Source organism: Cutaneotrichosporon cavernicola, assembly GCF_030864355.1.
Source record: "Cutaneotrichosporon cavernicola HIS019 DNA, chromosome: 5".
Classification (NCBI taxonomy): domain Eukaryota; kingdom Fungi; phylum Basidiomycota; class Tremellomycetes; order Trichosporonales; family Trichosporonaceae; genus Cutaneotrichosporon; species Cutaneotrichosporon cavernicola.
Window position 1 is genome coordinate 2,495,995 of NC_083397.1, and position 22,716 is coordinate 2,518,710.

At 59.1% G+C, this 22,716-nt stretch overlaps 11 protein-coding genes across 11 annotated transcripts; 4 read left to right on the forward strand and 7 right to left on the reverse strand.

The window, feature by feature from the left end:
- Positions 1-78: 78 nt before the first annotated feature.
- On the forward strand, positions 79-1,752 carry CcaverHIS019_0509920 (uncharacterized protein; the record flags this gene model as incomplete). The annotated part of the gene is made up of 3 exons (XM_060602213.1): positions 79-155; positions 412-607; positions 850-1,752. The coding sequence occupies 3 exons, from the start codon at positions 79-81 to the stop codon at positions 1,750-1,752; spliced, it is 1,176 nt and encodes a 391-aa protein (XP_060458629.1).
- A 1,131-nt stretch (positions 1,753-2,883) lies between these two features.
- Positions 2,884-4,823, reverse strand: CcaverHIS019_0509930 (uncharacterized protein; the record flags this gene model as incomplete). The annotated part of the gene is made up of 5 exons (XM_060602214.1): positions 2,884-3,164; positions 3,205-3,950; positions 3,983-4,120; positions 4,154-4,370; positions 4,406-4,823. The coding sequence occupies 5 exons, from the start codon at positions 4,821-4,823 to the stop codon at positions 2,884-2,886; spliced, it is 1,800 nt and encodes a 599-aa protein (XP_060458630.1).
- A 452-nt stretch (positions 4,824-5,275) lies between these two features.
- On the reverse strand, positions 5,276-6,971 carry PDE1 (uncharacterized protein; the record flags this gene model as incomplete). Its single annotated transcript, XM_060602215.1, has 8 exons — positions 5,276-5,283; positions 5,327-5,496; positions 5,531-5,643; positions 5,692-6,091; positions 6,129-6,467; positions 6,516-6,645; positions 6,705-6,763; positions 6,823-6,971. The coding sequence occupies 8 exons, from the start codon at positions 6,969-6,971 to the stop codon at positions 5,276-5,278; spliced, it is 1,368 nt and encodes a 455-aa protein (XP_060458631.1).
- Positions 6,972-8,592: 1,621 nt separating this feature from the next.
- Positions 8,593-9,789, forward strand: CcaverHIS019_0509950 (uncharacterized protein; the record flags this gene model as incomplete). The annotated part of the gene is made up of 1 exon (XM_060602216.1): positions 8,593-9,789. One exon carries the CDS (start codon positions 8,593-8,595, stop codon positions 9,787-9,789), a length of 1,197 nt encoding a protein of 398 aa, XP_060458632.1.
- Positions 9,790-9,924: 135 nt separating this feature from the next.
- Positions 9,925-12,477, reverse strand: CcaverHIS019_0509960 (uncharacterized protein; the record flags this gene model as incomplete). The annotated part of the gene is made up of 7 exons (XM_060602217.1): positions 9,925-10,035; positions 10,071-10,596; positions 10,633-11,612; positions 11,652-11,931; positions 11,968-12,035; positions 12,070-12,229; positions 12,263-12,477. The coding sequence occupies 7 exons, from the start codon at positions 12,475-12,477 to the stop codon at positions 9,925-9,927; spliced, it is 2,340 nt and encodes a 779-aa protein (XP_060458633.1).
- A 226-nt stretch (positions 12,478-12,703) lies between these two features.
- Positions 12,704-13,885, forward strand: LIA1 (uncharacterized protein; the record flags this gene model as incomplete). Its single annotated transcript, XM_060602218.1, has 2 exons — positions 12,704-13,152; positions 13,285-13,885. 2 exons carry the CDS (start codon positions 12,704-12,706, stop codon positions 13,883-13,885), a joined length of 1,050 nt encoding a protein of 349 aa, XP_060458634.1.
- Positions 13,886-13,977: 92 nt separating this feature from the next.
- On the reverse strand, positions 13,978-16,794 carry CcaverHIS019_0509980 (uncharacterized protein; the record flags this gene model as incomplete). Its single annotated transcript, XM_060602219.1, has 10 exons — positions 13,978-14,254; positions 14,297-14,591; positions 14,629-14,779; positions 14,819-15,255; positions 15,293-15,452; positions 15,487-15,545; positions 15,585-15,646; positions 15,681-15,888; positions 15,939-16,526; positions 16,560-16,794. The coding sequence occupies 10 exons, from the start codon at positions 16,792-16,794 to the stop codon at positions 13,978-13,980; spliced, it is 2,472 nt and encodes an 823-aa protein (XP_060458635.1).
- A 1,111-nt stretch (positions 16,795-17,905) lies between these two features.
- CcaverHIS019_0509990 (uncharacterized protein) lies at positions 17,906-18,655 on the reverse strand (the record flags this gene model as incomplete). The annotated part of the gene is made up of 3 exons (XM_060602220.1): positions 17,906-18,025; positions 18,067-18,325; positions 18,363-18,655. 3 exons carry the CDS (start codon positions 18,653-18,655, stop codon positions 17,906-17,908), a joined length of 672 nt encoding a protein of 223 aa, XP_060458636.1.
- Positions 18,656-19,586: 931 nt separating this feature from the next.
- On the forward strand, positions 19,587-20,025 carry CcaverHIS019_0510000 (uncharacterized protein; the record flags this gene model as incomplete). The annotated part of the gene is made up of 3 exons (XM_060602221.1): positions 19,587-19,685; positions 19,715-19,894; positions 19,930-20,025. The coding sequence occupies 3 exons, from the start codon at positions 19,587-19,589 to the stop codon at positions 20,023-20,025; spliced, it is 375 nt and encodes a 124-aa protein (XP_060458637.1).
- Positions 20,026-20,032: 7 nt separating this feature from the next.
- CcaverHIS019_0510010 (uncharacterized protein) lies at positions 20,033-21,953 on the reverse strand (the record flags this gene model as incomplete). The annotated part of the gene is made up of 5 exons (XM_060602223.1): positions 20,033-20,735; positions 20,770-21,213; positions 21,247-21,580; positions 21,615-21,690; positions 21,726-21,953. 5 exons carry the CDS (start codon positions 21,951-21,953, stop codon positions 20,033-20,035), a joined length of 1,785 nt encoding a protein of 594 aa, XP_060458638.1.
- Positions 21,954-22,195: 242 nt separating this feature from the next.
- On the reverse strand, positions 22,196-22,677 carry URM1 (uncharacterized protein; the record flags this gene model as incomplete). Its single annotated transcript, XM_060602224.1, has 3 exons — positions 22,196-22,313; positions 22,370-22,507; positions 22,544-22,677. 3 exons carry the CDS (start codon positions 22,675-22,677, stop codon positions 22,196-22,198), a joined length of 390 nt encoding a protein of 129 aa, XP_060458639.1.
- Positions 22,678-22,716: the final 39 nt, after the last annotated feature.

Here is a 22,716-nt window from a genome sequence, read left to right on the forward strand (position 1 = left end):
GCTACCACCCAACACGGTTATATTACCTCACCATCACACCTCACCTCTACCGAGTTCATCCACATCATCTCCAGCAACATGTCGTCCGCACAAGAGTTCCAACAGGCTCCTCACAAGCTCCTCGTTATTCCTGGCCCCATTGAAGTGGACAACAGGTAAATTTGATATTCCTGATTGCTCCGCAAACAGCACCTCCAAACGTAGAGTTGTTGAGGAGAACGAAATGTGGCAGGAGGAGTGTAGTGTGTGGCGGACTTGTTCCAACCCACAGTTTCACCTCGCCAGCTCGTCTCTAACCCAGCCAATGGTTTGGGGTGCTGCCAGGGACTGATATGATGTGTCATGCTTGTACATGCGCTCAGAGATGCCCGGGTCGCCGAGTTCAGACACCAGACACAGGCTGACCGAAAGGATCCTCTACGCCAATGCGTCGCCCTCGGTCTCGCACGTCTCGCCGGCGTTTATCTCCATCTTCGGCGACTGCCTGCGCATGCTCCGCACGATTCTCTACGCTGAGAAGACCGGCCAGCCGTTCATGATCGCCGGCTCGGGCACCCTCGGCTGGGACCAGACCGCCGCCAACCTCGTCGAGCCAGGAGAAGAGGTTGTGAGTACCGCGTCCATGCCTTTCCACTATTCTTCCTGCACACTGGCGACTTGAACGCCTCCAACGCCCAAGCGGTGTGGCCTGTGGGCCTTGGCGTTGGAACATTTGCTGGCCTCCACCGGCCACGTTCGTCCAAGAATCAACTATCCGTTCGCGGAGAACCGATTCGAAAACATGATCGCCGAACCCTCGGCGCTCGGTTCTTGCTTCCAGAATACGCGATTGGGTGTACTGACACTCAGGTCGTCCTCAACCACGGTTACTTCGGCGACTCGTTTGCCGAGTGCCTTGAGGCCTACGGTGCCAAGGTCACCGTCCTCAAGGCACCCATCGGCGGCATCGTCGACGAGAACGAGCTCGTCAAGGTCCTCAAGGAGAAGAAGGTCAAGCTCGTGACCATCACCCACGTCGACACGTCGACCGGCGTCCTCTCGCCCGTGGAGCGTTACTGCGAGCTCATCCACAAGACCTCGCCGGACACCCTCATTGCCATCGACGCCGTGTGCGCCGCCGGCTCCGAGGAGATCCGCTTCGACGACTGGGGACTCGACGTCGTCGTCACCGCGCCGCAGAAGGGTCTCGGTGTGCCTCCCGGTCTTTCGCTCGTCATGGCCTCCAAGAAGGCCCTCGGCGTCCTCGAGAAGCGCAAGGCTCCCGTCACCGCCTACTACGCCTCGTGGCGCCGCTGGCTCCCGATCATGCAGGCTTACGAGGCCGGCCAGCCCAAGTACTTTGCCACTCCTCCCGTTCAGCTCGTCAACGCCCTCCACGTCGGCCTCAAGCAGGTCCTCGAGGACAAGCCCTCGCTTGAGGAGCGCTTCAAGGTCCACAAGCAGGTCTCCAACTACGTCAAGGACGAGCTTGAGAAGATGGGCTGCGGCTTTGTCCCCCTCGACCGCGCCAACTCGGCCAACGGCATGACCGCTGCCCGCTACCCCAAGGGTATCACCGCTGCCGACGTCCTTGGTCCCCTCGCCGAGCGCGACATTGTCGTCGCTGGTGGCCTCCACAAGGAAATTGCGTCCGAGTACTTCCGTGTCGGCCACATGGGTGTCACCGCCGTCGACCAGCAGCGTGGCGACATTGAGAAGATCCTCAAGAATGTCAAGGAAGTCCTTGACATCGCCCGTGCCAAGCAGGCATGACTTGCTAAAGCTTCGGTAGAGGCCGAGGCGCTCCGTGCAAGGCTCTAGGAGAGGATAGAAGCCAAAATTATTGCGAACCATTTGTAGGTAACATGCATCCCCTCGTGTACTTGTACTATCAAAACTCTCGGGAAGATTGTGTGCGAACGGGCGTGGGCCGTCACGGTGGGAATGCGGGCGGTGCGGTGGCTGTGGCGGGGCTGAGTGGGGTGAGACCGCGGTTCATGTCGGCGATGTTGCGTCAGCAAGACTATTGATGAGGAACACTCTCCGTGATGGACCAAGAGACTGCCAGCGAGCTCGGCAATCGTCGGACTGTCTCGCTACGGCCCATACACCCAATTCCAATCAAAGTCACCGACTAGCGGTCAGCGACCAGACCGAGACTACAGTATCGAGGACGAGACTCACGGCTAGGGACCATCGTTCACCGCCACACAGCACATTTGCACCGGGTTCCAGTTTATTTGCCGCGCCCAGCATCACCCCAACACCATCGTAGTCTCACCTCAGCCTCGCAACAGTCGCCACAGGACTCACTCTGCCACTCCGCCGGCCCAGGCCACACCGAGTGCTGCGGCAAATCTGGCGGGGCTGAAGGGGGAGATTCTGACTTGGCGGCGATACTGTGAAAGACCGCTGTTGAGGCTTACTCTGCTATCATCGTCACCAAAGTCGACAGTCGTTGGAGGATCTCGCTGTTGCCGACACGCCGAGGTTGGGCCGATGCCAGCTAGGTAGGTATGGCGACGAGACCGAGACTGAGACTGTCAGTGACCAAAGCGCCAGCGGGAAGCGCATTCAGGCGAGCCGCCAGTCCCAAGCTACTGTAATCAGGCGGGCAGCCAGGAGAATCAGCGCCGGCCGGAAATCAGAGCTCATGGGGTAGGACAGAGAGCCCTGCCTCCCGGCTTCCATTCTCTGCACTCTTCTGTCCTCCATTCGCCGTTTCTCTGCTTCCATTCTCCTTCCCTGGTGGGAATCTGAAACCGTCGCTTTCAGTACTTGAATCATTGGCGCGCATCAGTGACGAGCGGGGCCCGTGTTCAGTGAGGAGCGCCTGAGGGTTCAATCAACTGAGATAAGCAGCCCAGCCATGCAATGCTAATGCTTAAACCCAGTGCCAGTTGGCTACACGATATCGCCGCCTTCTATCTCTCTCCCCGTCTTCTCCACGCGTATCCCCTCCCAGTCCGGTGTACAGGTATCGACGCCTGCGTCGTCGCCGGCGTCCGGCGCATATTCTGGTTCGAGCGCCTCATCCACGGGCGGCTGGGGGACTTTATCCGCACACTCGCTCCCACCCTCGCGAGGGCCAGACGGAGCATACTTGGAGTGGCGCCGGAGGAACGCGCCATACCGATAGAATAGGAAGGGCATGGGCGCACATGCGAGCGCAAGGAACGCTACCACTGATATCAGCAGAAGGGATTGGATCGGCGCCACACTCACATGTACCGGCCCAATTCAGTCCGAGGCGGGTATACATCTTGTTCGTAAAGAGTGGAAATATCGCCCCGGCCAGTGCACGCAGTACTGCACTGCTTGCCAGCGCACTTGCCGAGTAAAGCTGGTACGCGTCGATGAGGAAGAGCTGCATGCCCGTGAAAATGAGCTGGAAGCCCGACCCAAACGGGATCGAGGCGATGATGGGCACGATCCAGTGTACGTTTGGGGTACATGTCCACGCGAACACGAACAAACCAATCGGGAGTGCTGTTGCACCAACTGCACAGCCCGGAAGACGCGCTTCTGGTGGCGTCTCCCTGCCCTCTGCTTCGGCTTTGGTCTCGGCGCGCTCGTAGAGCCTGTTAAAGAGGGGTGTGCTCGCATTGCCGATTAGTAGACCTACCCCAATACCTAAGAAGGAGAGGCCGACTTGGCTTAGAGTCCAGCCGCGGTTTTCCGCGAACACGATCGGAAACGCCTCGAAGAATAGGTACAGTGTTCCGTAGATTACCGCGCCGTAGATGGCCAAACAGGCCGCGATGAGCTCGCGGAAGAGCAGCTGGAACGGACGGATAAGGTTGGTGCGCAGGACCTGTACGGGCGACTTGTTCACGCGGTCATACTTGGCGATGAACACTGCGGGTGTCCCAGCCGCTACTGACGCTGCCTGGAGACGCTTGGCCTTACGGCGGAGTAGTGTCGGCGCGTACGTCTCCGGCACCACGATGAGCGATAGGATACACATTGTGCTGATGTCAGCATTGGCCCAAGTGCCACATACAGTCCGAAGAAGAACTGCACCCAGAACACCCAGCGCCAGCTGCGGTACTCTGCGACAAAGCCGCCGACGATTGGCCCAATGACGGGCCCGAGGAACGGTGCGAGTGAGAAGAAGCTCGTTGCAAGAGCACGATCGTGGCTGCCGGTAAGCGCATCTCAATTGTCCACTCACGCCGGGAACATGTCGCCGATCTGCCCACCGGCATTGGTGATGGGACAAGCGCCAAACGTTCCCGCTATCAGCCGGCTCACGAGTACGGTCGCAAGGTTCGGGCTGAGCGCGCCGACGAGGTTGAACAACACGAACACGGGGTAGGAGAAGTAAAACGCGACATTGCGACCGTACAGTTCCGAGATTGGTGCCCAGACCAGAGGGCCCACGCCAAAACCTGGTGTTAGAAGCGCAAGTTCTAGCGTACCGTACCGATTACATAGAAGCTGAGGCCGGCGACGACGAGTTGGTGGTTGGCGTCGAACTCGGCGACGATGCCGCTCACAGCTGTTGAGTACGCCGAGCTAGCAAAGGCGATGCACAGCGTGCTTATCCCAATGATGCCGGTGATTGCCCAGCGGTACGACTTGGCCCAGTTGTAAGGATTCGCTCGCTCGCCCGGTGCCCAGTCCACAAGGTACGGGTCCTCCTCAGTCCCGGATCCGGGGAGGCGGTGCCCGTGTCGTGGCTGTCTTGATCCAGCAAGGAGGAGCGCGACGTGGTACGTGGGGGACAGACGGTGCTCAAGAGTTTCGAACGTCGTGCCGGTGGGCAGGGCAGTATCTCGTAGATGTCGCAAATCTCGCGGATCTCGCAATGTGGCGCCGCCATCCGAACTCGGGGGCAACATGTCGGCGAGGTCATTAATGAGATTGCGAGCAGGCGACAAGAGTAGTCGACGACGAGTGCACAGCAGTCGAGCCTGACATCCTACACGGCTGGTTTGTCATCTGCTAGCTTCCCACTTGCCGTGTTGCAGCAGGGTAGGAATGCGGGCTGCCGGATGTGGCCGGCAACTCGGCCGTGGTTGTGGTGATCAAGGCGACGACGTCATGTGGTACAGTATACAGTCGTGCCTGTTCTTGGAACATCTCACCTCGACCAAGCTTGTTTGAAACGTTGAAGGTTGAACAAGACACCAGAAGATGATCATGCGTGATAGCCTGTCCGATAAAGCGTAATTCCGTAGACATCTCTTTCAGCTACTGATACACGGCTTCCTTAGCCTACATCACAGCCTCCTGCGTGCCAGGTCACGCAAGAGCTAAGAACCACTCCAGCGCAATCCGTACACTCCCGATATTAAATCACTTCGCGTCAGCACACTCAAGTACAGAGGTCCAGTTGACTCACACAACCGGTCACCTGGGGAAATAACGTTAAACGTGACACCGAGCTGATTCTCGGCCTCGAGCGCATCGAGCTCAATTTGAATGAGCTCCCGCGCACTGACGCCACTCCTGTGTGGAACCAGGAACTCCTTGACGTGTGTGATGAATATCTTCAGACCCTCCAGAGGTCGGCTGCTAGTGAGCCACGACCTCATTTCTGCCCTACCTTTCTCCTCCCACGAATGAAGCGAGAGTCTTGAGCTCGTACATAATCCCTGGCGGCGACAGGTGGCCAAACATGATGATGGCTGGACGCGTCGAGTCGTACGAGCACTCGAGCTGGTGTGTTAGTCGCGTCCCTGCGTGCTTACATGTGGCGCTACTCACGAAAACGCCCGCGAGGCGACCCTCCGCAAAGCTCACTGCCGCCTGCTCCCAGATCGCTCTGTTGTACGCCCCAGCAACAGCTCCCCCGTCCTTGTCGACATCCATCTCGTGGTCGGCACGCCACTCGCTCTCCACGTCACCAAAGAAAAGGAACTCCCTTCCCGCGCTACCCATGAAACTCGAGTCCATCTCTATGTCATCTTGCGAGTTGGACATGGAGTGGCTGGTCCTGCGCGACGGCGGTCGCGACGGCATGAGGGAAGGATCGTAGCGGATGAAGGTGGCCGATGACGAGTACGGGCCCTGCGACGTTTGTCCATGTGAAACGGGGAAGACGAGCGTGCTGATCGGAAGTTGGGCGTTAAGATGGGTGTGCTTCCTTCCCTTCTCAGTGGCCAACCTTGCATTGTGAGCCATCATCACGCCGTGTCACTCACGGGTAGAACTTGGGGCCAACTCCCGTCAGCTCCTGGGTTCGGCGGCGCTTGCGTCTGCCGGAATGCATTAACTCTTCCGCAGTAGCCCAAGCGCCTAGTTCGGGCCATAGGCCGCCACCGTAAGCCGCTGCGAGATTGTCCAGGGTCTCCTGTGTGGCATACACAGGAATGCGTGCCGGAACTGGAGGGACAGTCTCGTCTGCCGTGGCCTCGGACGCGTTGACGTGGTCATGGTTAAACAGCAGTCGGGAAATTCGACGTTGCTTACTTGGGACGGAGCCAGACAGCAAGATCAAGGAGACAGCGTGGTCAAGGTGGGCGTGAGTAATAAGGTAGCAACTGGCGCGTTAGCCTGCCCTCGGGCGTGTCACGCTGTGTGGTTCTTACGAGAGGAATGAGAAGATGTATGCCGCCTTGAGGATGGGAGAGTTGTGTGTTTCTGGGAAGTCGACGTTGGGAAACAGCTCGTCGGCCTCGTGCATCCTTAGCAGGTTGGTCAGAGCGCCAATACCGGAACCTGTGTGGTTGTTAGCAAAGTGCTGGACGCTAGGATATTCTTTTGATCAAGTAACGCACCTCCTTCTAATGCGAGAATCCCATCCTCCCATCGACCAGACGCTGGCTTGACAAGGTACCTGATATGGTCAGCCTGCATGCCCTCTCAGCGGCCCTGCTTGGACTTGAAGTGGCTTACCCAGAACAATCAGTCTCCAAGGGACCTCCACCGGAACCGAGGACGACCATCTCGAACACTGGATCTGGATCTGGTTCTGGGCCGACATCCTCCCTGGAGGGTTGTAGTTTGATGGGATCGCTCGTCCCGTTTGATCCGGATGAGTGCATGGGCGATGGAGTGAGGGTGTGAGAGGTTAGGACCAAGTGGGGCCAAGTGGGGCCAAGTGGGACCAAGTGAGAGGAGGCAAGGTGATGATGACGAGTTGAGGCAAGGAGTGGCGTGTGACAGGACAAGAAAGAAAGAAAGACAGCGGCGATCTGTGTGGGTGGGCAAGTAAGATGACGTCGAGGCAAGGTATGGCCACGATACAGTGGGTGGATGTGACGGTGATGTACAAGGATCAAGTGGTGATGACAAGACGAGCTGTGATGTCGGGGTATGGTTTGGTGAGGAAGAGGAAGAGGAAGAGGGAATGAGCAAGGATGAACTGATTCTAAAGTGTAGAGTGTTGAGTCTAGTCGTGTCTAGTTGGTTGTGAGAGGATATATAACCACTAGTTCTAGGCAAGGGAGGGGAATGAGGTATGCTATAGACTACAAAGACTTGGCTAACATGCCTCACAATATCCTATACTACTCCCATCTCCTTGCTTACTATTACCCCTATTACCTTGTTAGCCAAGAGCAACCAGCTTTAAGGGAAAAAGGGGGGTGGGTGGGTCAGGAACCAAAGCGGTGACGCTCTCCGCATCCGCATTCTCATCATTCACTCAAACATCCAATGACGACGCACTTTGACTTGGCACACTCGTCGCACTCGTCTCATATCCAAGCATCAAAGCATCAAAACATCCAAGAATCTTCGGATCCTCCTGGGCCCAACAGCTCGCATCGACCTGTGCTCTCTATGCTACAACTCTTTCATCCCGAATGGCATGCGTAATCCCAAAGTCTACTCTTGAGTTGCTTGCAGATCAAAGCAGGGCAAACAGAGTGACAGGCACGTGTACATGTACAGATGAGATGAGTCTCTTGCGAGTCTGCAAGTCTTTTGGTTGTTTTCGTACAGCGGGTTCCTTTTTTGGTTAATTTCACCCGTCATCATTAGTCAACCCAGGTACAATTTACCCCTCCCCATAACCCCACGGTTCCCCACTTGTACGACGATCAACCTTGATACTGTCTTGCGGGAATGGCACACCTTTGACCATTACCAAACGCCTCAAGCCCCTCACGCCCCTCACGCCCCTCACGCCCCCCGCCCCCCACCTGGACCATGCCACCAGACGCCTTGAGACCATGTGCTCAAGGCCTCCAGCTCAGCCTGATGGGTGTGGTGTCAGCTGCCCTCTGGCACGGGTCAGTGTCAAGATGAGGCACAGAGTACAAAAACCTGGACGTTTCAAATATTCTCAACTCGCTCGCGATCGCTCAGAGCCAGTCATTGACGAATGGGAGCATTTGGCCGATCGACGTGCCGGTCCTGTCGAATGTTCAAATCACTTTGTCAAACTGCCCACCATTCCACTTTGTCATCAACAAAGCAAATGCCGTCCAAAGAACTGCCTTCTAAAGACTTGACTCGATGGGCTCCAACGCTCCAACCGTGCGCGCATTGACTCATTGCCTCCCCAACATGGTCAACCCATTCAACTCAATGCGCCATGTGTGCTGATCGGAAGCAGTTTCCTGCAAACCTCAAGGGCAATGTGGAATGCAGCCGACGTGAACCCGGGAGGGTCCGGAAATCTGTCGGTCCGTGTGCTTTTCAACTCACCACATCAACCGAATGAAGTTCCTCGCAGTCACCTGTGGCACCGAAGGCGACACCCGACCCATGGCGGCGCTGTGTCGCGCCCTCATGGACGCCGGGCACGACGTCCGTCTGCTGGCAGACGCCTCGACACTCCATTTCGCCGACGGCTTGGGCTTGTCTACCCGCGCGTTGGCAGGCGACATACGTGACGCGTTAAAAGACATACGACTAAGCGACACGCCGTTCGTTCTCACAGCTCTCGCGAACGATCATGCCAACGAGTGGCTCGACGTGATCCTCGACGAAGCGCCCAGGTGCGACGCTATTATCGTCTCGGGGCTCACGGCGTTTGTTGGCCTCTCGGCCGGAGAAGTCACAGGCATCAAGATCATTGGGGCTATGCTAATTCCCCTTACGCCCACGCGCGCGTTTGGCATGCCATTCTTCCCCATTGCCTTACCAAAGTTTCTCAACCCCCTCTCGCACACCCTCCTCAACAATTTGGTCTGGGCCACAATGAGGAAAGCGACCAACATTGCGAGGAAACTACATGGTCTCCCACCACGAGGGATAACTGTGTGGAGCGGGCACCCGATGGCGTACGGCGTATCACCCGCACTACTACCCCGCCCACCAGACTACCCAGCGAACGCGTGGCACACAGGACAATGGGTGCCACCCCGAGGCGGATATTCGCCTCCGGCCGACCTAACCGCGTTCCTCGAGGCTGGCGAGAAGCCAATCTATGTCGGATTCGGGAGCATGGCTGGCTTTGACCCGACACTTCTCCACAAGGTCGTGGTTGGTGCAGTCGGTGAGCGCCGAGCTATCTTTTCCCGCGGCTGGAGCACAGTCGACACGGCATCCCTTCCGCCAAACATATTCCTCATTGACTCGGTGCCACACGACTGGCTATTGCCTCACTGTGCGATGGCCGTCCACCACGGCGGCAGTGGAACGACACACTCGACTTGCGCCGCTGGTATTCCTTCCATCATCCTTTCGTTTGGCTTTGACCAATCGTTCTGGGCGCGCCACATGGTGGAACTAGGCATCGCGGACGAGGTGCTCGACGTGCACGTGGTCACGAGGGATCAACTATTCGCGGCGATTGCGTTTGCAGACGGGCCAGTGGCCCAGGAGAAGGCGCGGGCATTAGGTGAGGCCATGCGCAAGGAGGATGGGTTGAGTGTGGCTGTCGAGTTGATCGAGGGGATTGCGCGTACATAGAAGACCGGACACTTGGGATATTGCGAGATGGAACAAGACATGTTGAACATTTGATGGACGACCTCCACCTGGTCAACCTTGACACACTGACCTGTACTCTTCAAGCCATCGTCATCTCTGCATCTAGTACTCTATCTACACCTCGTCCCCGGCATACCGCACGTCAGCGTTCTCTTCGAGCCACGCCATCCACTTCTTGAGATATGCGCTGCCCTTGGCGACGGTATTCGAGTCGCCAACCACGCACTGAGTCAGTCAGCCTACGAAAATCAACGACTTACCAGCTGCATACGAGGCCGCGTCATGGCGACGTTCAACCGCCGATACTCGCCCAAGAATCCCACCTCGCCAGTCGCATTAGACCGCACCAGACTCAATATGACCGCGTCGCGCTCCTGTCCCTGCAGCCCGTCAACTGTCCCAATCGTCATCTCGGGGAACTCGTCGCGGAGCATGCTCGCCAGCAAGGCTACCTGAGCCTGGTATGGTACGACTATTCCCACCTCGGCTGGTGGGACGCCGTGCGATACCAGCCGCCGGGCCCAGCTGGCCACGATAGCTGCCTCGTTCTCGTTCGCCTTACTCCCCTCCCCAAGGGACTTGATCCCGTCCGCTTCGGCACGCTCGTAGAACTCGCACCCATCAGTGTCGAAGAACACGACTGGGTGTTCCAGGACGTCGCGTGCGTCTTCCGAGGTGGCTGCGGTGGGGAGGTCGAGTAGCGTGCGATGCGCGACGGAGGGGTCGGAGACAAGCTCGCCGCCGTACAGCTCTGCGCTGGGGAAGGCTGCGATGCGCTCGTTCATCCTGGCCGTCAGCTACGTTAAACGCGTGCCAGCTTACCGGTACTGCACCTTCAGCACGCGCTTGATACCTGGCCCATACAAGCGCTCGAGGCGGTCGAAGAGCGTCGTCTCGAGCGTGCGTGGTGGGCGGAGCGATTTGGCGTCGACAGTGGTCGCAGCGAGCTTCTTGCTGGTCTCGGCCACAGGCTCATCTCCGTCCCCCAAGCTGCCATTGTCACTTTCTGGCCCATCCTCGTCCTTGGCCTCACTGGCCACCTCGGCCTCCTTTGTGCCTACCTTCGAGGCATTCGTGTCACCCTTTCCCCTTCCCTTCGTCTTCTCCTGCTCCTTCCCCTTCTCCTTCCCTTTCTCATTGCGCTTCCCCTTCTTGTCCTTGCTCAAGATCGTCGGGGGGAGCTGCTGTGGGTCACCCGCAAGAATGAGTTTCTTAGCCTTGAGTATCGGGACCCAGCACACGGCCTCGACCGCCTGCGTCGCTTCGTCCACGATAGCCACGTCAAACTGCATGTTGTTGAGCTGCCGTGCGCCAGCAGTGTGGCACGTGGCGAGCACGACACGTGCCGCTCGAACCGTGTTCGTGACGACTCTGGCCTCGCGCTGGCGGTACTCCTTACGCAGCTCGCGCACGTCCTGCCATTTCTTACCCCGCTCGCGGCCCTTGACGGCGCCCTTGTCGCCTCGCTTCTTTCCCAGATCAGAGAGGTGGCCCTCAATTTCCCTTCCGACATCACGGACGAGCGCGCCATCGTCCCCGTTGGCCGCGCGCCAATCGAGTGTCTCCCGCACCAGGTCGCGATGCACGCGCGTCGGGTGTCCCAACCGCAGAATGGACCCGGGCGGCAGTAGACCAGCATACTCGGGTGTCTGGGCGAGTGTGTGCAGGCGTAGCAGCAAATTGTCGAGGGCGAGGTTACTGGGCGTCGTGACGAGGATGCGTGGCGGCTGATTTGTCTCGGGGCCGGCGGGGCGCGCGAGGAGCTGGAAAATAACCTCAATCAACGTGTGTGTCTTGCCCGTCTGAGGTCAGCCGAGCGACGGAATGGACAGCAGACGCACGCCAGGCGGGCCGTGGATACACGCAAGTGTGTCGGCGCGCAAGCAGAAATCGATCGCCTCCTTCTGGCTGTCGTTAAGTCGGGAGCTGAACCAGCGCATCTCCCCGCCGTCAAGGGGCAGTGGGATGCGTGACCATGTCGGTGGCGATACCCCTAGCAACGCATTGATCATCGGCCAATTGGTGGCGTTTGGCGTCGCGTCTCCGGGTAGGACTAGGCGGCGGAGGTGCTCGAGCGTGCGGCGCATACGGTCATACGTGGCCGAGTTCGCCAGCTTGACTCTGTTGTCAGCTAGTCGTCTCGTCGGGATAGCTTACAACCGCAGACGTTCTGGGAGCTCGACGTCGCCCTCGCTCGCAGCAACTACGATCTTGTCCCGCCCCACCTGCCGTCAGCTCTCGTAAGCCTGAGCTACGTACACGGTACACGACGCCGTCGACTCCAGCCCCCTCGTCCTTCTTCTTCCCCTTCTTCTCCGGGACGAGCTCCTCGATGCGCGCCGGGTCACCGTTGCGGAACGTATGTGGCGGCAGCTCCGTGTCGACATTGTACGCAATGGGGCGGCACAGCTCGACGAGCCTGTCATCAGCTCGCCAAGAGCCCGGAGCTCACGTCTTTCCTCCCAAGCCGACGGAGATGCTCGCTACCCCCAAACTTCCGAGTGCCAGACCCTTGGACTCTAGTAGCTTCGGAGAGCAGTTACTGTTGATCAGGCGGGTCTGTTCCTCCTCCTCTTCGCGTTCAGAAGCGAGGAGCTCCTCATGACGGGAGAGGAAGGCATCGAGTTCACCCTCGGTCGGAGGGCGCGTCTCGAGGAGAGCCGCCATTTTGGTGAGTGGCTGATGAGTGACGATGCGTTGGTGGGTTACCTCCACCGGCGAGGTTCAGGATCTCAGTCTCAATCGTTACTTTATGATACATAGTGTGTCTGCCCCACTCTGTGGTCAGGGATCCAAGCACTGATGTTGGCGATTTTTAGCTGGCTCAAATTCTATGTGTCAACATATTATCAGATAACCTTTTCCCCCTTTCTCTCATTCCCCCAAAACCAAAATGAGTGTCTCTGTGACTCCCGCGCAGCTCACCGCCCTCCGTTCCACTCTGCTCAACACCTCGGGTGTGACGCCTCTGCACGAGCGCTTCCGCGCCCTGTTCATGCTCAAGGCCGTCGGCGGCGACGAGGTCATCGCCATCATCGCCGAGGGTCTCAAGGACGACAGCGCGCTGCTCAAGCACGAGCTCGCGTACGTCCTCGGCCAGCTTGGCTCGGCCACGGCCGTCCCAATCCTCGAGGACGTCCTCGTCAACCCCAATGGCAAGCACTGTGCGATGGTGCGCCATGAGGCGGCCGAGGCGCTCGGCGCCATCTCGTCGGAGAGCTCGCTGTCCACGCTGAGGAAGTACCTCGACGACCCGGCGCGCGAGGTGCGCGAGACGTGCGAGATCGCCGTCGCCAAGATCGAGTACGACCATACGCCGGAGGGCAAGGCCCGCCTGCCAAAGTGAGTCCACTGAGGTGCGGGCCGAGGTGTCTGCATCTCGGGCACGAGCCAGAAGGTGGCCCAGACAAGCCCAGATCCCGCCACGTCAACTGTACACAGACACCTGTGAAGCAAAGCACGCACTGACACCAGCCCCGCGTTCCCCACGATCGACCCTGCTCCCTCCTCGTCCAAGGAGCCCGTGGCGGACCTGCGCGTGGCCCTCCTCAACACCAAGCTCCCCCTCTTTGAGCGCTACCGCGCCATGTTCGCACTGCGCGACTACGGAGGTGCGGAGCGTGACGCCGTCCGCGCCCTCGCCGACGGCTTTAGCGACAGCTCGGCTCTCTTCCGCCACGAGATCGCGTACATCTTCGGGCAGCTGAGCTCGCCTCACTCGATCCCGTCTCTTCTGCGTGTGCTCCGTGACGACGCCGAGGAGGAGATGGTGCGCCACGAGGCGGCTGAAGCGCTGGGCGGTATCGCCAGCGACGGCGCCGACGCCGACATTGACCCTCGCGACGACCCTCTTCCCGAGGGCGGTGTCTTGGCTATTCTCCGCGACTGGGCTGTGCGTCCCGAGGCGCCCGAGGTCGTCCGCGAGAGCTGCCAGGTCGCCATCGACATGTGGGAGTACGAGAACAGCACCGACCAGTTCAACCCCCTCGACAAGCTCGCTACCGACTCCAAGTCGTACACTACCGGCATGGAGCGTAGCGCGCACGCCGCCGTTGCCGCTGGCATCTCGGCCTAGTCTCATTAACTTCGTTGTTCATAGATCTCAAATACCCTTAGACCATGCATGTACCTTCTAGTCTGCTGACATGTAGTCTAACTGGTCTACGTCTATGCTGAGATGGCGGAGACTTCGAGCGCCAATTCGGTCACGCGCTTCTCATTAAGCGCCTTGGCGCGCGTCAGAAGGACCTGCTTGCCCTCCTTCACAGAGCCTACAGCGAGGTTACCCTTGATGGGCGACGACAGTAGGTTGCCGAACGCCACACCCGCACGGTAGATGGTTTCGCTGTCAGTGGACTCGCTCTTCAGGATGTGCACAATGAGGCCGAGGAGACCGCCAGCCTGCGAAGCTGGAAGCTTGTTGTCAAGTGCAGTGATCGAGTAGCTGATAGTCAGCTCCAGTCAAAGGTGAGGGGGTTGAACTCACTTGAGTGCAATGGTGGCAAACGGCTGCTTGGCGTTGCCCAGGCTGGCCCAAGGCCTGCCCGTGATCAGGTCGTCGAATATGCCTTGTCCGGCAGCCGCAACCATTGTAGACTGCCCTGCGGCGCTGTTGAACATGTTGGCGAGGGCACGCAGAGCAAGCAGTGTGTTGGTCGCCCTGGCCTTCTCCACAGGTCCGGTGCTGCTCCAACCAGCCATGACCAGGAGGGCCTTTGGCACATCGGCGCAGCTGGCAAACGCAGGCGAGTACAGTGCGAGTACGCGGAGGATGTCAACCACTGGGCGTCAGTAACAGAGCCTCACAACACCACTCACGAGGGAAGCGGTGCGCCTCGGCCCAGCGTTGTCCAAGCTCGAGCAACTTGATAGGGTCGTAACTCTCCTGTCCAGCGGGCTTGTCTGCGGCGACAATGACAACCGCCTCGTCGAGGCACGCCTTAGTCGCATTGTCCATCACGAGCTTAGGCTGGTACTGTCAGACTGAGTACGCGGTGAAGGTACCCACCGATGACGACGACAGCTCCTGGTCGAACTGCTCAAGCTTGCCCTGCGCCGCCTTGGCGTTGATCTTCTTGAACGTCAGATAGGCCTTGACAGGCAGGATTCTGCTGGTAGGGGCTGATGGAGTGCTCTGATACGATGAAGGGCCTGTCAGCGGGTCCGCTCCGCCATACCCTCCGGTGCTGCCAGTAGTGACGCCGCCGCCGGTGTAGCGCGAACCTCCAGTGAATGGGTCAGCGGACTGGGCCCCACCGCTGCCTGTCGTCACGCCTCCTCCAGTGTATCGAGTGGCGCCCGTATAGGGGTCGGCGTAGCTGCTGCTCCCTGTCCCGAGCTCGACGCCTCCAGTGTTCTTCTGGATGAAGTCGACGACCTGCTCGGCGTATCCACCTGGGAGGTCATTCCGGTCCAGGAAGCGCTGCGCCGCAACCCAGGGGTTCTCTGGACGTCAGTCGCCGCCGCAACCGTGTTAGCTCACCAGTCACATTGTAAGGAAGCTTCAATGGCGGCATGCCCTCGGACACGTCCACGTCGAAGACATGGTCGTACTCCTTGCCCTCGTACAACTGCTTCCGGCCCGAGCCAACGGCGTCGACGACCTGGCCAATCTGCTGCCATGTGGAATTGGCGGCTTGCCACTACGTGTCAGCGGATTCTCTGAATAAAACAAACCTGATACGCCTCAACGTTGTCGTTGTTGTTGATCATGATCACCTGGCCATCCTTCTTGCCTGGATATCAACTCCAGCCCATGGCACTCATCAGCTTACCCTCTCGTCCAAGCGCCTCCATGCCTGGAAGGTCCGTCCGCTTCACATCACCAACCTGGCTCCTGTCGATCAGCAAAAGTTTCAACGTAGACCCACTTGTCCAGCTTGCGCTCGCCGACCTCCTTGTCCCACTGAGCGAGGCTCTCCGCGTCAGCCTTGAGATCGTCAGAGCGCGTGAAGAAGCGAATGGTCGAGTCCGCAGCCGCCGAGACGAGGTAGAATCCGGGTTCCTTTGCCTGAGGAGCGACAGCACAAGACCAGATGGAGAGGGAAGGATGGTTGATGGTCTGAACGAGCTCGGTTTCTGCTGTCAGTTGATGCCAAATGTTATACTAAGCTGAACTCGGCACTCACCGGACCAGAGGCGCAGCGTGCCGTCCTCGCCGGAGCTCACTGCCCCCGATCCGTCAGGCAGCGCTGCGACACTGTATACGAACGACGTGTGGCCCGAGAGCGAGCGGACGGGAGCCGGCTGATCAAAGCTGTAGAGGTTGACAAGGCCGTCGTTGCCGCAGCTCCAGAATCCCTGACCATCGGCGCGCAGGCTGAGCCCTCGGACCGGCTCCGTGTGGCCGGTATACGTCTGGAGCGGGGTTGAGCGACCGTTCGCGATGTCAATGGCGTGGAGGGTGATAGTCTTGTCCGCGGACGCGGTGAGGACGCGATCCTCGCCGACAAACTTGACAGCCCACACGGCCTGCTTGTGTCCTTCAATAGCAAGCACCTTCTTAAAGTCCTTCCACACGATGACGGTCATATCCCAACTTCCCGATGCAATGAGGCCGTCCTGGCTCGCGTCTATGCAGCATAGATTCTGGCGATGCTCGATGAGGGTGTGGAACGGCTCAATCGTGGGTGCGTCGGCGGTCGACGCATCGTTCGTCACCGCTGGGATGAGGTAGGTCGAGAGGAGGCCCTTGGACGACCCAATGAGCATGTAATCTGCTGTTAGCGCTTCACACGCAGGGTGCGCACCGTCGCCCTGATAGTGCACGCTGGTAACGCAGCTGACATAATCGCGCTCGAGTTCCTCGACGCGCAGCTTGGCGTCCCAGTCCTTGCCGTTGGTCGAGGGACCCCAAAGGATGGCAGAGCCGTCGCGAGACGCCGACAGGAGCAGCGGTTTGGATGGGTTGGGAACGGCGACTGCGCGCACGTCAGACGAATGCCCGTGGAGGGTGAATGCCAGCTGGTAAGGCTTGGCCGCCATCTTGAAAGAGTGAGTGAGTAATCAGTACAATGGCAGGTGATGACGGCGAGTCATCAACGCTGAGACGCGCAGGTGGAGGGCGACGGGTCATCGTTGACCACGTGGATCTTCCGGCCAACCCCGCACTTTCAGACGTCATTTGTTTGTGTGGGCGGTCTGGGCAGACTATTCTTGTCTAAAGCCGTAAAGCAGAGGATGACCCCTCTTATCGATTGTATCCTCGACATGTCTCACTCTGGATAACGCCAAAACTGGTAGATGACTGTCATCCTCTTCATCCTCACGCTTCATCCTCACGCTTCACGCTTCACGCTTCACGCTTTGCTGGGACACCTGGCCATTCGATCTCTGACTCTTGTTTCGGGTATCGTGAATATGAAGGACGGACTGACAACCCATGTGGTTCTGGCTGGGGAATCTCTGACCTTGCCTCAATCTCCTCCCTCCTCGTTCTCCTTCACTCGCCTGACAGCTAATTCCAGCTGCACCCAACCTCCTCGGCACCTTCTTTAGGCACTACCTCACACCAGGCAAGAACCGCGAAGGTGACGATGGCAAGGATACGGCGCGGGTGCAGTTGATGTACGACCAGGGTGAGCTAATGGCTTGACCAAGTTAAATTGACACCAGTGTTTGAGCTTGTGCACGCGAGCCAACAGGTCGTCGGACATTGACATCAGCGTGTCCTCTACATCTCAAACCTGTGAGCTAAACTGCAACCAAGTTTAGCTGGCATCAGACATACTGCCGACTCGCTGCAGAAGCTCTGTCAACAACGCACCCCTATCCCACCATGGGTGGCAATGCACCGCGTCTGCATTCCGCAAAGCATGTCTGCGCGAGCAGCCGACACCCTCGTCACTGCTCTCGGAGGTCCGGAGATGGCATTCAAGGTCGGGGGTGGGAACAAGTGGTGGCAAGTCCCGCAGGGTCAGGTGTCGAGTGCGAGTGGATCGTGATACATGCGCGACGAGGCGCGCGTACGTACGGGTGGCAGATGACGACTGTTTGGGAAGGGCAAGGGCAAGGCGAAGGAGGGGAAGGAGGAGGATGGCACGATTCGTGCATGATATGCCTGTGAATCTATGCATGCCAAGTGTCTAACACGTATCTATCCCCCATCTGCAGGCTTGGGTTCAGCCACCATCACCCAGAAAGTGTGTGGCACACCTGCGATATCCCATTCGTCGTATCCCTTGGCCTGGAACCCGAGGTGCTCGTAGAACGCGACCTGCATCAGCGCCAGCGCCAGCGCCATCTCGCCAGACTCACATTATCTGCCGACTGCGTGCTCAGGCGCAGACTCCCTCCCTGCTCTGCAGCCCGTGCGAGCGCCATGCGCATCAGTGCACCAGCCATTCCGCGCTTCTCATATGCCGGCGCAACGCCAAGCCACGAGATGTGGAAGCTGTCTCCTGGCCAAGAACGCGCCGTGAGTGCAGCACTAGCCTTGGCGATGCGGTGGTACCGCTCCACAGCGACTTTGGGGAGGCCAGCGAGCTCGGCGTCGTACGGTGTAGGTCCGTCCGGTCTGCATCAGCAACACGAGGTAAAGAAGGATGACTCACGGACATCCGGGAAGCTTGAAGATGACGAGCGCAGCCACGTCGCGTCCCTCAATACCACCCTCCCTGTCTCCGAGGATACACCACACCTCGTGTCCCGGATTTGACAGGCTTGCATACGCGATCTTTTTGAGCTGTAGGGCGTGCCAATACTCTCCATCGGGGAGACCCTTGAGCTGCGCCGTTGAGGGGTAGAACGTCTCGAGGCTGAAACTCGCGACGTACGACGCGACGAGGGCGTCAACGGTGGCAGCCGACATGTCGGTCACGAGGGTGAGCTTGTGCGGCTTGGGCATGGTGATGTGGTGATGTTGTGGGCGGTCGGCGTTCTCTATGTAGTAACCGGTGATTGCGGTTACTAACCGCCCACGACTCATGACTTTGGGTCGAGTCGAGTGAGTGTACCACATGGTGCACTCGCGTTTGCGTCTCGGTTCTATCTGATGCAGGCCCAGCATGTGTGTGTGTGTGTGAGTGCGTGTGCTCTGACCTGGTCATGCCTGCCAGTCCACAGGAAAGCCATTATCGGCTCTACCCACTTCCATTTGGAGTGCTTGAATCTCAGCTTCATTACAGTGGGGGATATCGGAGCTCCAAAGACATTCATCACCAGTCCTCCAGGCCTCCAGACTTGCCCTCAGCAATTCATGGCCAAAGAGCCAGTCAGCATTCAGCTCCTTAAGAGCAAAAGGGTATACGAGCTCAGCAAAAGAGTTATCAGCTCTGGACGAGTTAGGAATCGAACCAAAGACCTTTCCAAATATCTCATTAAGAATCATCTTAATGCGAATGGAACGCTCTACCAACTGAGCTACACGCCCGTTCAAGCTGATGCCTTTGTCTCATTTCGTCTGGGCATAGTTGTGGAATATTTCATTTCGAAATCGGATCCGAGTGTCCTCCACAGTCGAACGCTCTTCTCTTGCTTCTCAAGACCATCACTGACTTTTAATGATTAGCCCCACGCGCATAACGGACGCATCGCCCGCATCTATCGCAGGCCTGGTTGAGAGCTACGCGCGCTCATTCGACGCGACGACCTTCTACCCCGTCCGCGTGCAGTTCGATGGCCTTCCACCTGAGGAAGTGGACAAGTGGCATCGATTGGGGATCGCACAGAAAGTGTATCGCGCGCTTCATAATCCGGGACAGGAGTTGTGGGTGGTACGGGTTCATGACGGCAAGGGGGAGCGAGAGGGACGTGGGGTGGACGAGGTAGCTGCTGCAATGATCCTCAAACATCCAGCGTGTCCCCGCGACGGGCCCACGCCATACGACGCCGAACTCAACGACATGCCTGCCCAAGCTCAGGCGCGGGGTGAATTTGTGAGGGCCGGGTGGGCGGGCTGACTCAGCTCCACGCACGCAGCGACGCGCTCAAGGCCGCAGCTGGGGACGGGTATCATCTGTCGTGGCTTGGGACCGTACCAAAGCACCGAGGGCGCGGGATGGCCGGGGCGCTAGTGCGTCTCGCCCTCGAGCGAGCAAAGGCCGACGGGTCGCCCTTGCGGCTGAGCACTAACAGTGCCGAGAACGTACAGTACCGGCACATGAAGGGACCTGATGGCAGGTTGAATACTACACGCGCTTCGGGTTCACCATAGCAGGCTACGACGAGTGGGAGACGGACGGAAACCGGTTCACGTGGTGGGTCATGATAGCATAGTCTATATCTACTTCTTCTTCCCCTCGTCCTTGATCCAGCGGCGCGGCACGCCGCGCTCCACCAGCGCCTCTGTCACTGCCTTGCCCTGCGCACCTTGTACCATGACCTCCTTGAGATTCAGCTTTGGACTCGCCCCAGTCAGCGGCTGCACGGAGGTGGAGCCGGCACACCGGCGGCGGAGGTCTTCGGCAAAGTCGTCCGGGTCGATGGCGAAGCCCTCGAGCCCCGCCACGAGCGTGACCTGTTTGCGACCCTGGCGCGTCTTGACTTGAATCGTGATGGGATTAAGTGCTCCCTTCTTTACATTGCCGGCGATCGAGACCACCCAGCCCAGGCCGGCACGGAGACGGCGCAGCGCCTCGTCGCGGACCAGTGCTTGGCCTTCCTTGGCCCCGACGGCTGAGGCTAACGGCTTGTCGAGAGCGACGAGGCGGCGGTGTTCCTTGTCCTCTAGTCCGTTCTTCTCGACGTACGCGTCGAAGAGCGGCTTGATACTTGATGGCTGGTTCAGAGAGCCCTTCTCGACGCCGCACGCGGCCCAGAACGCAGCGCTCGAGCCGGCCGGCCGCCAGAGCTCCTGAATATCGAGCGTCTTGGGTGGAGCAGCGGCCTCCTCCTCGCGAGCGGCACGGCGCGCCGCCTTCGCCTCGTCCTCCGAGATCGTCTTGTACGCTGCGTGACCATCAATCGCTGGGTGCTTGGGGTCGTAACTGGCGTTAGTTTGATACAAGGTCCACAGCTCACGATGTGACGACTACCTCGCCCTTGGTCTCCTTTGTCTTGATGACACCGTCTTTGGCCACCTCCTTCATCCACTTGGCAAGCTTCTTCCATTCGCTGCGGCCGATCACGACGTCGTCGCGGCGCGCCGCCGGGATGTACGCAGGCCGGTTGGGCAGGATGTGGCTCGAGTACAGCTGCGATGCGGGGAGGGGGAGCGTGCCTACAGGCAGGGTCGCGAGGGTCTGCAGCAGCGCGGCGGAGAGGAGAGTCGACACCTCAGCCGGAGTGAGAGGTTCGGATGACTCGATCGTGGGCTCTTCGCTGTCATCGAGAGACACAGCAGCGACGCCCTCCGCAGCTGCGTCCGCATGGGCGGACTCGGCCTGCGGAGGCCGCGCGAACGGCTCTCGTGGAGAAGGGAGTGCAAACTGCACCAACGTCGACTTGCTCCCCATATCCCACAAGCTGGTATCAGCTGGCGTTCGGTAGGTAGCTTACCGGTCATCGACGATGCAGATGATGTCGGCAAACTTGCCCTCGTCGCAGTCGACCCCCTCGGTCCGGTGCTTAACCAGACGGGTGAGCGCGCCCTCAAGTCCGTCTGCCGCCACGACCCGCCCGACACCGACGTAGGACACGTCACCGCTCCCGCCCGCCGCGAAGGCGACGATGCTCCCAGCTGGTAGTTGGGGCAGCCGCCACGGGGTGTGCAGGTGGCGCACGGCTGGCAGGAACAGCGCCGCGCCAGCGAGCAGGGGAGGCGGGAGAGGGATGGGGAGCTGCAGGACCGGAAAAGGGTGAACGTTGGGCGGGAGACGGGCGAGAAGCTCGACTGTTGTCAGCTGGACATAGGGCCACGTACGTACGTGTTGGCACCAGCTCCGTGCTGCCGCGCCCGATGGAGAGCCACAGCGGGTCACCATCTGGGGAGAGATACATTGTCTGCTGTCAGCTGGTAGAAGGATAAGGCCACTCACTCCCTCGATGCCGGCGCTCGTCTCAAAGTTGGAGGAGCGCACGCCGTCTGGCACCAGAGCGCGCCCGAGGTCTTTCTCGCTCAGCTTGTCAGGTGCATCTTCGCCTTCAGACGCCACGCTTTCGTTGAGTGCGGGGTATTGAGCAAAGATGGAGGCAACGAGTGCGCGCCGCGCACTCGAGCGGATTGGTGTCGCGTTGGAATGGTGCGCCAGCGCCTTTTTGAACATCGTGTTGTGGGTTGTGAAGAAGCAACAAAACGATGGAGGACAGCTGGGTGGCGAATCACACTTTTGTGACACTTCCAGGGATCAATGGCGCCAGCGGTTTCTCCTCTCAGCCACGACAATCTTCACCTTGTACAGTCTAGTCTCAACTCGACGCAGCAGCGTACAGCTGTTCAACAGACTCTCGTATCGTACATCTCTATGCTAGTACAGACCCTTACTGTCCCGATCCATAACGTCCAGCACTACCCGCCATGCAGCGTCGAGATGAACACGATCTCGTCTCCATCCTGGAGCTCGTAGTCAAGCTCGCCTTCGAGCTCCCAGTCCGCGTCGTTGATTAGCACCAGGATACCTGGTCGCCTGTTGTCAGCTCTGCCACTCGGACGCTAACTCACACGCTGTCGCCGTCCACGAACATGTCCTCACGCTCACTAACGAGATTCGTCTTCATCCACTGGATAAGGGAGCGAATGTCCGTGGGCTTTCCCCCAGTAGTGCGGGGAACGTGGACCTTGTGCTGCGGCTGCGCCGAGAAGAGGAGGTGCAGCCCGCCGCTGGCGTCAGCTGCCATCAGTTGGCCGAGAGCTCACCCGAATTCGAGGCGGAGCGTGAGGTCATCGGCGCCCTTCGACACAGATACCTTTGGTGCCACTGTGATCGCTGTCGCTGTGGTAGCCGCGTATCCCAACCCGTTCGACTGTCCCACTGCTGTCGTTGCTGCCATGGCTGATGTGTCCAACACTAACATTGAGGACCTCCACTT